The 13,330-nt window shown below is 47.4% G+C and overlaps 1 protein-coding gene across 1 annotated transcript in view; it reads right to left on the minus strand.

The window, feature by feature from the left end:
• Positions 1 to 13,330, minus strand: part of Ago2 (argonaute RISC catalytic component 2) — a 76,291-nt gene that overhangs the window by 27,666 nt on the left and 35,295 nt on the right. The window contains exons 3-4 of the mRNA XM_040736366.1: positions 5,541 to 5,661; positions 1,020 to 1,201 (exon numbers count right to left, since the gene is read on the minus strand). Of these exons, the coding sequence (XP_040592300.1) occupies positions 1,020 to 1,201; positions 5,541 to 5,661 (303 nt within the window). The remainder of the gene's footprint in view (positions 1 to 1,019; positions 1,202 to 5,540; positions 5,662 to 13,330) is intronic.

The raw sequence follows: 13,330 nt of genomic DNA on the forward strand, positions 1-13,330 counted from the left end.
TGCTCAATTAAAAGTATAGACAATGTGGCCGGTGAGATGGCTCAGAGAGTAAGATTGATGACCTGAGTTCCATCCTCAGGACCCACATGGTGAAAACAGGAAACTGATTCCTGTCCTCTGACCCTCCCACACATGTGCACACACACACACACACACACACACACACACACACACACACACACTGGTGGCATGCACACACACACACGCACACACACACACACACACACACACACACACACACACACACACACACACACACACACACAATAAAATGAATACTAGTTTGTTTTTAAGCCACCACTCCAGGCTATTTCTGTGCTGACCTGCCTCCTTCCCTCAAGAATTCTTAGCAGTGACAGGCAGGCCAGGGCCCTGTCCAGAGTGACAGCTGGCCCTGGGATGTAGTCTCCTCTATGTGTAGATAGGAAGCCAAGGGAACACCCAGTTTTCTCCAGAGCACACAGGGTCAGCCCCGGGCCTGACCACTGAGCTTTCTTTCTGCTGCTTACTTCTGACCTCCCACTCCATTTCCACCATTCCTAGGGTTCCACCGTGTGCCTTGGGTGAGAACCAAGTTTGGATGTGGCTTCCTGGCCTTGGTCCCATATGTTCTGTCTGGCAAATGGGAAAATGATGAGCCACAGCAATGACTCCCACGCCCTGCTAGGTGTGGCAAAGATCGATCCTCTAATGAAGCAGGGCGATACTCTGGTGCTGCTCACTGTCATAAAAGTCACAGAAGTTTCCCAAGGATGGTGTTCAACGAAGCACGAGGTGGGTTTCCACTGTGGCATTCAAGTGCTGCTCTTGACCCTGCATGGCTGTGGGAACTCAAAGCCAGGAGTCGAACCTGCCACGAGCCTGATACCACCCTCTCCCATCTTGGACTGTTTGCTCCAGAGATCGAATGCATGGCCATCACCACCAGATCCTCCTCCTCCCTCCCTTGCTCAAGATCTCAATCTTTCTGAGAACACTCAGCTGGTGACCCTTTCTCCCCACCCACGTGATGCCCTCACCTCATGGATGGCAAGTGCCTCATGACAACGTCCAGGGCCTGGATCGTCTCAAAGGGGACGCTGGGCAGCCTCCCCGAAAGTGCATCGTGTAAGGCCTGCAAGCTCACGCATGACACCCACTTGATGGACACCTTGAAGATGCGATCTTTGCCTTCTCCTGGCAGCGTGACCTCCAGTTCCACCTGAGAACCAAAGCACAAAGGTCATCCTCCCAAAAGCACAGGAAATTAAATTCTCACCCTTGTTCTGTGTAGGGTGTGCATGCGTGAAGGAAGTGAGAGGCCTACACTAGGTGTCTTCCTCAGCTGCTCCCCATTTTATGTCTTCAATCTTTCTGTAAACCTGGGACTTGGAGAGCTAGGCAGTGAGCCCTGGGGGTCTGCCAGGCCTGTCCCCTGCACCTGGTGCTGAGGACAGAACTCAGGTCCCACTGCTTACCAACTGACCCACTTCCCCAGCCTCAACTGTATTTACTTTTAGCAAATGTGCAATCATGCAGCTATGTGACCAGTGGTTAGCATACTGGACAGTGATCAAAATGCGTGCAGGTCAATACTCAGCACATGAACTCTCAGGACTCCCCCAACATGCCCACTTTTCTCCTGTAACAGTGCCCACTCTTGGATCATGTATGGCCCACATGACTCTGGCCCACAAACCACTGGCTTTGTTATCTGTTGACATGTCCGTGTTCTTGGAATGCCTTACTCTTTAGTACCCAACACTTCCAGCAAGAAGACTGGTTCACCTCATCTCATATGCATCACCAGACAGTGAGATGGCAAACAGCCCAAGGCCTCGGGGCCAGCAAAGAGCAGGGAAGGGACTGGCTGTGGGCTGGCCTACTGCCACTACTCACTGGGAGACACAACCCAGATGTGTGTCCAGAACCCAAGAACGGCTGCTGCATCACAGGGTAGCAACCTAGGTAGGGAAGACAGTGAGTCAGCTACAACTCAAACTCTGAAGACACTGATACTGAGCTATGCAGCACTTGTTTGGACGTTCATGCAAGAAGCAATCAAATTGAGATAAAAATAAGTGCATTTTGGCACAGCACACTACTAAGAAACAAAGGAGGAGAAAACTGCACCCTGACACAAAGAAACAGTGTTTGGGGAGGTTGTGGACACACAGAAGCAGCTGTGTCTTCAAGGCTTCCCTGTCCTCAGCTGCAGGGCCACCTACCCTCATCCCCATAGATGGAGTGACAGCACCAGCAGTTGTCTGGTGTCATAACCACTGTGCTAGCCAGGCTAGAGGGACAGCTGCAGGGCTTGGTGCCATGCATCCTTTCCTGATAGGGACGTGCAGGGCATATCCTATTTCAGCCCAGGGAGCTGCGGTCTAAAGGTTCTCTGGGAAAAGCCTGTGCTGGAGAGGTGGGGTTTTATTTGTTTGGTTGGTTTTGATCAACTTGACACAACTAGAATCACCTGGGAATAATGAACAATTGAGGAATTGCCTTTATCAGATTGGCCTGTGAGCATTTTCTTAATTAATGACAGATGTAGAAGGGCCCAGCCCACTTTGAGTGGAGTTGCCCCTGGGCATGTAACCCGGGTTGTATTAAAAAAAAATATCAAGCTGAGCAAGCCAGTGATTCACGTCCTTTCATGGCATCTGCTTCCAAGCTCCTGCCTTGGCTTCTCTCAATAATGTTTGACCTTGAAGTTAAATAAACCCACCTCACCCCCTAAGTTGCTTTTGTTTTTAATCCCAGCAAAGAAATTGAAGAAGAATAGAAACTGGGTGTCAGGCTGGGCAGTGGTGGTGCATGCCTTTAATCCCAGCACTTGCTAGGAGTTTGAGGCCAGCTAGGTCTACAGAGCAAGTTCCAGGACAACCAGGGCTACACAGTGAAACCCTGTCTCAAAAAAAGAAATTAGTATCAGAAGTGGGGTATTGCTGTGATAAACGTGGCCATGTTGTTCTTGTTGGAAGCATTTGGAGCTTGGTTGGAAATGCTCAGAGCCTAATTAATGAGCTGCTGTTGCGGGAGCTTGGAAGAATGTTGCAGACAAGGGAAGACTGGCTTGTGAAGTTTCGGGGGAAACCTTTTGTGCTTTATTGAAACAATTGGTGCTGGTTAGCTGGAGCCAAAGAATCAGCTGTGATTAGTAAGGAGACTTTCTTGGTTAATGACTGATATTGGAGTGCTCAGCGCACTGTGACCTGTACCACAATTAAGCAGTGTCTTGGGTTGGATAAGAAAGTCAGTTGAGCAAGACATGGAGAGCGAGCGGCTAAGCCTGGTTTTCCGTGACCTCTGTCCCTGCTTTGCATTCCTCTCTGCCTTTCCTGGTGATAGATTACGATCAGGACATGTGAGCCAAGTAAACCCTTTCCCCTCCAAATTTTGTTGGTCACGGTGTTTATCAACAACAGAAAGCAGACTAGAACAGTGTTCCTCCAAACACCTGTACCAAAACCAGTTTTCCTGGTGCATGTGAAGTGTTATGGGGACTCAGAAGCACCCTGGCAGACACAAGGGTGGATGTATGTAGGCTTATCTGAGTTCTTTGCAACATGACCCTAGTGCAAAAACACCACAGGGTTTCCTGGGGATGTCTCCTGTGCCTCCCCTCCACAGCACCTCCTGGCTACAAGTCATCTTCAAGTCAGCTTAGCAGCCACAGGCTCCCATCCATGAGCTGGATTTCAGCTGTAACTTCCATCTAGGAAGGGAACCCTCAACTCTGGCCCAGGAGGCAGCAGCTCAGAACCTATAAACCTGTAGGCAGCTGACAAAAGAAAGCATTGGCTCAACACAGAGCCAAGGTAAAAAAAGACTGAGAACTTCAGGCCCAAATTTAGAGCAACTGGTATGTAATAGTTCTGTCCCATCTCAAAGTCAGGCCATGGACTTGGTGACATGAGCAGTCTCAGCCCTAAGGAGTTGCTCTCTTCCCACATGGGCTGGCAGTGAGGTGAACACCAATGGAGAAATGAGGAGAGGACCACTCACTGGGCAGGTGATGTGACAGGGACGCTGGCATGTACCCACACCAGGTACAGCCCCATTGAGCCACTAGGAGGATGCTAAGCTAATGAACTCGAGGAGAGTCCTTTCTTACTATAGATAGCAAAAAAAAAAAAAAAAAAAAAACCAAACTGAAGACAAAACTTTGCTGGTAGGAAAAGGAAACTAGTTTTCACTGGCTCAGACAGAAGGGAAACCCCGGTGCTAGCTGGAAGGTTCCCAAACTCTCTGGGGCTCCAGATGCTCTAGGCGCAGGCTAGTGCACACAGGCAATAACGCACCACTACCCCTGCCTGGTGTCCATACGTCTTGGGCTGGCGCTCCTCGAACCTTGCTACTTGCACTACACTGTGGGAACAGAGAAGCACACAGTACCCCTAGGCCCGTGATGAAAGCCTGCCCTCCATCTGAGACCCGAGATGTACCACACACAGGAGAAGTGGGCCTGCCTATCCCAGCTACTCTGATGTGCTTGGCAAGGGGAAGAGGCTTGTGTCACATCCCATTGCTAAGAAAGGTGTGTCCACATCTGTTTTCACCCTGTGACTATATGTCTGCATCTGAGCAGCAGAGACACCCCATCCCTCCTTCAGGAGGGCTCTCCTCATGCTCCTCCTAGTGTCTAATTATACATTTGTACCAACAAAACTGTGAATAAACTCCTTATGCCTTTCTTTCTTATAGAGCTTTAAACAAAAACAAATGTGCAAATTAAACACAAAACCTTAAGATCAATAAATCTTCAATTCACAGTCTGTTAATTTGCCAGGGAGAACTTGCTTGGCTCATTCACACCCAGTCCTGGGATTCCCTCCAACGCGGAACCCTACGCCCATCATCCTACCCTGGAGTGGCAGCGACAACCCACGTGTCACTGGCGACTGGGAAAAGTGAGATCAGAACATGACACACAGAGCGGTGTAGTCTCTGGCCCTCTCCCTGCCCTAACATAGTACGTTCCTGTCAGTATGGTGACATGGAGCAGAGCCACCAGGTATTGAGACCGCCTGGCCCATTGGGGATACAGACAGGCACAGAAGAGCCAAGAAACTTGGTCACTTAGCAACACAATATTTTCAAGTCTGCAGAAAATGTCAGTTCCTTCATTGTCAGATGTGTCAAAGTCTGGGTAGAAACTTTGTTACTTTTAAAATAAAACCAAAACAAAGATAAAACCAATAAGAGAAGGTATTTCTATGGCCACCTCACCAGCTTGACTCCGCCCACTCCTCCCCTTCCTCATTGCAGAGGAAGCTTCTGCAGCATACCAGCTTTATTATGTGGACAGCAACACACGCATGCCAAGGGGGGGCTGTGTCTGGTGGTCTGTGGGTTGCACTTGGGAGTGTGTTTGCACTTAAACAGCCTCACGGCAAAACCTCAGCACACACCACATACCTCATGACGAAGCCCCCACCCAGCATCTGCCCTTGCCTCCCAGATGGAGTGATTTTATACATCAGAGAAACAAGCAGCCTTGGAACACGTGTGAGTCTCACAGCCCTGGTTGCACTGGGCCCCAGCCCTCCGAGCCTCACCTTGTCCCTGCCGATTGGAAGGGGCATGGCAGTGTACAAGTTCTTCCTTCCATCAAACACTGGCTTCCGGTCCCCGAAGATCTGGGTCTTGAAGTGCTGAACCATGTGCTCCACTATTTCCCTGAGACAGAGAATTCAGTAAAAGGTCAATAAGTTCAGGATGTGGCATGGGGACTGGCATCTGCTGATACAAACTAGCTTTGAAGTCACTTTAGGAGGCTGGGGTTTCTGCCTGTCGAGTGGCTTTCCATCCTGAGAAGTAAGGGTGAGGGGTTGGGAGGAGAAATCAGTCAAGAGCCTGAAGTGGGCTTATCTCATTTTTCTGGCCACACAAATGTGACATAATGTCCTAATGAGTTCCACAGGACAGAGGGTGAAGGTTACTGTAACCTCAGAGTGCCAGGTGCACCAAAGGGTAGCCACTGGGATTTTTATCCCAAAGTTGTAGACTAGACACCCATACCTCTTGTGAGGCTGAGTCTCCCATAGTCCATAGACCACATTTTCTGGCAAACAACAGTGCAGCTGTTGCAGCTGTCACCGGCATTGAGTACAAACCCCTCACTCAGCCTTCCCCAAGTCAAGCAGAGTAGCTGCAGAGACATCTAGGAGGAAACCCTGCATGGAACAGCAGGCACACACTAGGTTACTGACACCTGTGCACCCTGTCCAAGAGTAGCCCACACGCTAAACACAAAGCTAACAGCAGCAAGTCACCTGGCCTTATCCTTGCTGATGGGGAACAACTCACTCCATCTCAAGAACCTACAGGCCACACTGCCACTGATGTTTATAAAGGAACAAAGAGGGACAGAGCCACAGAGAGCAAGGGGCCTCTCACTCCTGCATCCCAGGAACTGTGTGTAGTAACCATGCTGGCTGTTAACTTTTGCTACACTTCTGGAAGTTTCTTTACAAAAAAAAAATGAATCCTTGAGTTAATTTCTAATTATGCAGGTTTTATGTTACTGCATCCTCATTGTGCTACACAGCTAAAGGGTCAGCTCAGACTGCTGCCCTGCCCAGCCTTCCCACAAGTGTATGAACAATCCAAGCTTTTACACAAACACAGACCCATTAACATTTTAAAAATTGTCTTTGCATTTTTATCTTTTAAAAAAAAAAGATTTTTGCTTTATTTTTAATTACATGCATTGTGTGGGTGTGCTCATGCAGGTGCAGAGCCATGGAAGCCAGGAGTCACCGGAGCTGGGGCTGGGGCTACAGGTGGTCGTTGTCACTTGTTTTGAGAGCTGGGAAATGCACTAACCCTCCCGCCACAGCCTCCCATGTTCACTGTGTTTTAACATGCAGCTCTCTGGGGCCTGGTGTTGTCCTACTATGTGCCTTAAGAAATATGTTCTTGTTACTATGTACAATGAAAGCACACCACCTATAAATGTAGATATCAACAAGCCATAACAGCGGGTGAGCCACTGATCACACACTCCCCGCTGTCTCTTAAGGTTGGCACTCTCTATCCCTTTGAGATAATCCCTTAAAACTGCAACTAGGCCAGGGGGCATGTAATATTTTTACTTTAATATATGTAACATATTATATGCAATATAATGTACACATATATAAGTTGGCTGCCTTCTAAACCCTCTGAAGTAGTCTATATCACAGGAGAGGCTTAAGTCATGGCCAGGAAGGAGGAAAGAGACATGGATGAGCTTGGGTACACTTCCCCTGCAGTAACTATATTTTGGACTAGTCTAGCCTTCTTCTCAAGCAACATGGGGCCTAGTTATTCCCTGAGAGCTGGCTGTATAGGGCACTTACTAGAGGCAGCACTGAGCTTGAGGGAGGGGCATACGGCCCTGCTGGAGAGTGAGGCACACAGGACACACCACGGTGTCACAGCACTAACAGTGACACAACTTGAGCCATCACAGAGCCTCAAGGTTGGACCCATCTTGGCTTTCACATAGATTGCTGTGCATGGAACAATGGGCAGGGGATGGGAGCAGGGGCAGGGTGGGGACAACATGAAATCTGTCCCCAGCACCCAGCTGCCTTCTCCACGAGGGATAGAAGTGGCATCCTAGGGGACACAGTAACACCACCGAAAGCACAAAATACTGGATGCTTCACGAGGGGAGATCCCACAATTGGGCACAATACTATTCCAACATTACACCACTTTGACCATCATAATCGTGAGACTGGACCCATTTAAGGCACACCACAATTAACAGTAAAATAAAGAACATTAAAGGTTTGAATGTTTAACCAGCCAGAAGCTCTCACAATAATTTGCAAGCCCTGGCCTTAGTCTGTAGTTCCCAGCCCCCTCAGTTGCTGAGCAACTGAGCTGACGCAGTTGCTAACCATGGCAACCTCAGCTTCTTACACACATGATGGTGACAGATCACATGACTACTGCCAGCCACGTGCCCGTTCCTGCATGCTATGGATAGCATGGCAAGAGCCTTACAGGAGCCACAGAGCCCAGACAACAAGAGTGCCTTTTCCCACCGGCCATTCTAGTCTGGGGGTGTCCTCGACAGCACTGAGACCCATAAGTTTGTGTCACAAGAAGCTAGCAAGCAGACCGACACACCCACTTATCAATCTTCAGTGAGACAAAATAAAAGAGCCGGGAAGGCCCTCAGCATTGACGGCTGCTCAGCGCCACAGGTCCATGGCTTTTGTGCAGAAACACACGTGTTACTGCACATTAATAGGATATTCTAGGCACACTGTTCAGCAGGTGGGATGACAAACTAAGACAATCACTCTCCCCCAGCAACTGTTACAGGAGAATGTGCACCAGCGAAGGGTTAACTCGGATTACAGCTCTCCCATGAAGCACTTGGCTTTGGACTTAGCCTCTTGCCTTAAAATGTGTGCAGAAAACAGGAGGCAGCTACTTGGGGATTAAGGTGATGAGGGATGGGAAGGGGCTAAGGCAGGCTTCTCATACATTTGGGCATCCTGGCCCTGGAGCAGTTTCCAAACCACAGCCCAGGAGATCAGTAGAATCCAGAGCTGCAGAGGTGGAGATTTCTGGGCCAGAAAAGATGGCAACAGGATTGATTCCCTCAGCACACTGTACAGCATCCCATAAATGGACCAAAATGACAACATGGGCATGTAAGTCAGCAACAAAGATGACATACAACATAAGGGAGACCCTGTGCTGTGACAACATCTCAAGGAAAGGAAGGCAACAATGAGCGAGCGAGCTCAAGAGACTGTCCACAAGCACAGATGCAACTTCACCGATGGTTACAACAGACCAAAAGTAACCCTCAAGGGGCCAGGAAGACGGCCATCAGTGAAGTGCTTGCCACAACATGAGGAGCTTATCTTCAATCACCATGCTGGAGAAGCAAAGACAGGTAGGTGCATTCTGGAAGCTCACAGGCCACCCAGCCCAGTCTAATCTGCAAGCTTCAGGGCCAAGTGACAGATCCTGACTCTGAAACAAGGCAACACATGAAGAATGACACACAAGGTGGACCTCTGGGTATGCATGCTTTCGCGCTCGCGCGCACACACATTCACACAACACACATGCACACACAAGAAAAATTACCCCAATTGAAAAACATGACGTTGCTGGGTATTGGTGGCGCATGCCTTTAATCTCAGCACTTGGGAGGCAGAGGCAGGTGGATCTCTGTGAGTTCGAGGCCAGCCTGGTCTATAGAGCGAGTTCCAGGACAGCCTCCAAAGCTACACAGAGAAACCCTGTCTGGGGGGAGGACAACACATGACATAGCATATGTAGAACAGCAATTCTAAAGAGGAGGAAGGAGAAAGAGGCTTTGAGAAACCAAGGCCAGTATTGTCCCACAAAAGGCCAAGATTCAAGTCCAAGGAATATGAATTCCAAGAAAATTAAACATGGGCACACTGTAGTCATAAAAAAGCAATACAAAAAATAAGAAAAGGGACTGGGCGTTGGTGGCGCACGCCTTTAATCCCAGCACTCAGGAGGCAGAGGCAGGCGGATCTCTGTGGGTTCCTGGTCAACAGAGCAGGGTGGGGGTGACCTTTTGCTCTGCTGCACTCCCCATGCTAAGATTACAAGTGTCAGCCACCATGTCCAGTGTAAGTCACTTTATAAGTGAGAATTATCAGATATAAAGGGAGACATCTCCTAATTATGAATAGTCAGCTTGTGGTATGCTGGCACACACACCTTTAATCCCAGCACTCAGTCATGGGCAGGTGGATCTCTGCAAGTTCCAAGCCAGTCTGATCTATACAGAGAGCTTCAGGCCAGTTAAAGGCTACATAGTAAAATTTTGTCTCAAAAAACAAACAAACAAAAACCCAGGGAAAAGTTTCAGTGGGTGAAGACGCTTACTGCCCATCTGACAACCTGCGTTCTATTCCTGGGTCCCACATAGTGAAGGACAGACCCAACTTCCAAAAGTTGTGTGTGTGTATGTGTGTGTGTGTGCATGCAGAAACAATTACTAAATGTAATTTTTAAAAATTTAAAAACTAAAAGGTACAACAATTATGGACAGAACCTTCTATTAACAGGGCTTCAGGATACATGAAGCACAAGCAGAAAATACCACTGGGAGAGAAGTAAGTCCACATCATATTTGTGTGAGAAAAATTAAAGACTTAAAGGATTGAACAAAATTGATCAACCACCCCCATCTAAGACCAGAGCACACCTGCCCCCACCATGGTGAATGTTTCTCAAGATAGACAGTGGCTGGGCTGCATCTTTGATCCCAGCTCTCTTCTAGCTAAATGAAAATCACAAGTGAGACCGAATCAGAGGGAACGCTCTGCTCTGCACAAAGAAACTGTAGAAGAAACTCTGGCCTGTGAGTAGACTGAGCAAGGGAAAGAAGGGAGAACAGAAAAACCGAGGGGGCGGGGTTAACAAAGCAAAAACGTTTGTTCTGGGCCAAGAACTGAAGTAACCACAACTCCTAAGCAAACATAGCAATTTAAAACATTCAGGCGGAAAGGGGTCTATAGGGCCCAGAGACACTAAAGAACACATGGAAAATGACCTGGTGGGGCACACCTTTGGTCCCAGCACTTGAGAGGCAGAGACGAGTTTCAGACTAGACACACACACACACACACACACACACCCCTCACCACATTATGAACAACTAACTCTCTGCTGGGAAATTCAGTAACTTTGATGACATGTGTAGACTCCTTGAAAACATGCAGAAATGAAACAGAAAAAAGATACTACCTTGATATGAGAGAAAAAATTAAGATGTATCAAACATTTCCTATAAACACAGTTTCTAGCCCAAACTAGCCCATTTCAATGACAAATCCAGAAGGCATTTAGTGGTAGAATTACACAAATCTTATACTTTTTTCTTCCAATCCGTATGTGTATGAGGTCATGTGTGGAGGTCAGAGGGCACCTTTCACTTCTCCTGTCTCCTCCCATCTCACCACAGGAGATTGCAGCCACACACTACCCTGTCCACCTGCATGTGGGCTCTGGGAATTCAAACTCAAGTCCTTCCGCTTGCTCAACAAGGGTTTTAGTTACCCATCCAGCCCCCCAGCCCTTTGCTCTTACACTATACAAAGAAGGAAGATTTTGCAACTTTTTATATTATATGTTACAGTCCTAACATAGAAATAGAACAAAAGAAGACAATTACAGACTGCACCCCACAGAAACAAATTCAAACCAGTCTTATATAGAGAGAATACATCATGATTCTCAGAGATGCATGGCTCATTTTTTAGAAAGCATAGCTCAAGTTAGTATGAAAAAATGACAAGATATTGACCAACAACCAACTCAGTAGTGACAGAATCCAGCTGACTGTTGGAGCCTGTCTCAGAGGATAAGGACAGCATTCTCTGTGATAATCCATATCTACCATCACGTCCTGAAGATGAAGAGCTGACTGCTTCCCAGTTAAAAACAGCAACAGGACAGGCTGGCCTCTGCAATGCCCACGCCCAATACCCAGCTGGCTTTCCTCCACACTGCACCAAGGAAAGAAATAAGATGTATTGGGAAGAAAGAAGCCAAACCATCCTTATTAAAAAACCATGTTAAAGCTGGAACTACAGAGATAGCTCAGCCAGTGGGAAAGAGCCCTAGCTGGTCTTGCAGAGGACCAGGATTGGTTCCCAGCACCCACATGATGACTGCCAAATACCCATTACTCAAAGGATCTTATTCCCTCTGGTCTTCATGCATACCTCATGCACATGGTACACAGAGAATACACATAGCAGACATGCGAATACATGTGTACACATAGGCAGACACTCGAATACATAAAAACTGTAGTGTGAACTAACATTTACATTCACATAAGATTCACCCATAAAAGTGTATAATTCAATGATTTAGTGAGTTGGAATTTTGACACCCAGTTTAAGTTTGATGCATGCCCATGGCTCCCAAATAAGCCTCTGTACTCCTTGGCTGTCACTCATCTGTACCTGAAAATGACATTTTAAGATGCTAGTTACAAAAGCAAAGAATATAACAATTTAGATTCAAAATAATTATAATTTAAAATTTCCAAGGGCTTTCTGGTAAAAAGCAATTGGCTCTTTTTTTCCCTGCTTACTATTCTCTTGGGTTTTTGTTTGTTGTTTGAAGCAAAGAGCTAAATTTGGAAAAACAAACTTGGAGAAGTCAGCAGTGTGAGATTTCAGCCCACAGTTAAAGCTGAGCACCCACCTAGCATGTACACCACACACAAGACAAGGCGAGGAATTACTGGCCTAAAGAGAGAACAAAGCAGATACAGAAACAGCCCATGCACGGCTGACTGACCTCCCTTCCAAAGGCGCCGTGATAAACAGAGAGAGCAGAAAAAAAAGACCCTTCAGTACCTCCCCTCATGCTACACACAGAGACCATTTCAGGGTGCAGCACAGACCTGAACTCAAAAGGCCAAGCTCTAATTCTCCCAGGTCTGCTGACAGAGGACACTTGTCATTGCTGAAAGTTTATAAACTGACCTTCAATAAAACTCATTAAAAGGTACTTTTTTTTTTTTTTTTTTTTTTTTGGTTTTACGAGACAGGGTTTCTCTGTTTTGGAGGCTGTCGGTCCAACCTGGCCTCAAACTCACAGAGATCCTCCTGCCTCTGCCTCCCGAGTGCTGGGATTAAAGGCGTGCGCCACCAACGCCCGGCTAAAAGGTACTATTTTAAAAAAACAAAACATGGGCTGGGAGGTGGGGCGCACACCTTTAGTCCCAGCACTCGGGAGGCAGAGGCAGAGGCAGGCAGATGAGTGTGAGGCCAGCCTGGTCTACAGAGTGAGTTCCAGGACAAGCTCCAAAGCTGTAGAGAAATTCTGTCTCAAAAACAAAACAACAACAAAATAAATAAATAGTTTAAAAAAAAACAACAAAATGCTAATATGAAATCAGATTCCAGACTGGAGGAGAATTTTCCCAATGGAGACACCTAAATCATGCAGAAGGTGTCGGGACTCTTCATAAGGAAAGGGGAAGACACTCATCAACTATCAGGAGATGAGGATGAAGGCCACAGAAGAGGAGCGGAAATGTCTCCAGTGCTGACAGGGTGTAGATAAACCAGCCCACTCTTCTAGACTCGCTGATGGAAAGAGAATTGAACCTGCCTGAGACAAGCCTGGCAAACACGCAGGTAGTGAGTGAAACCCACTCCTCACCCTGGAAAGGAAAGCCCATATCCATTCAAAACAGGAAGACAGGAAAAAAGAGGGTCTTCTTTCATGGGAGCTTCATTCCTAACAGCTTAAGCCACCCCGGCGTTAACAAGAAGATGAAGGGATCAATTATCAATACTCAATCCAGGCCACACAAGCATGAGGACTACAG

Source organism: Mesocricetus auratus, unplaced genomic scaffold (assembly GCF_017639785.1).
Source record: "Mesocricetus auratus isolate SY011 unplaced genomic scaffold, BCM_Maur_2.0 Super-Scaffold_100055, whole genome shotgun sequence".
NCBI classification, from domain to species: domain Eukaryota; kingdom Metazoa; phylum Chordata; class Mammalia; order Rodentia; family Cricetidae; genus Mesocricetus; species Mesocricetus auratus.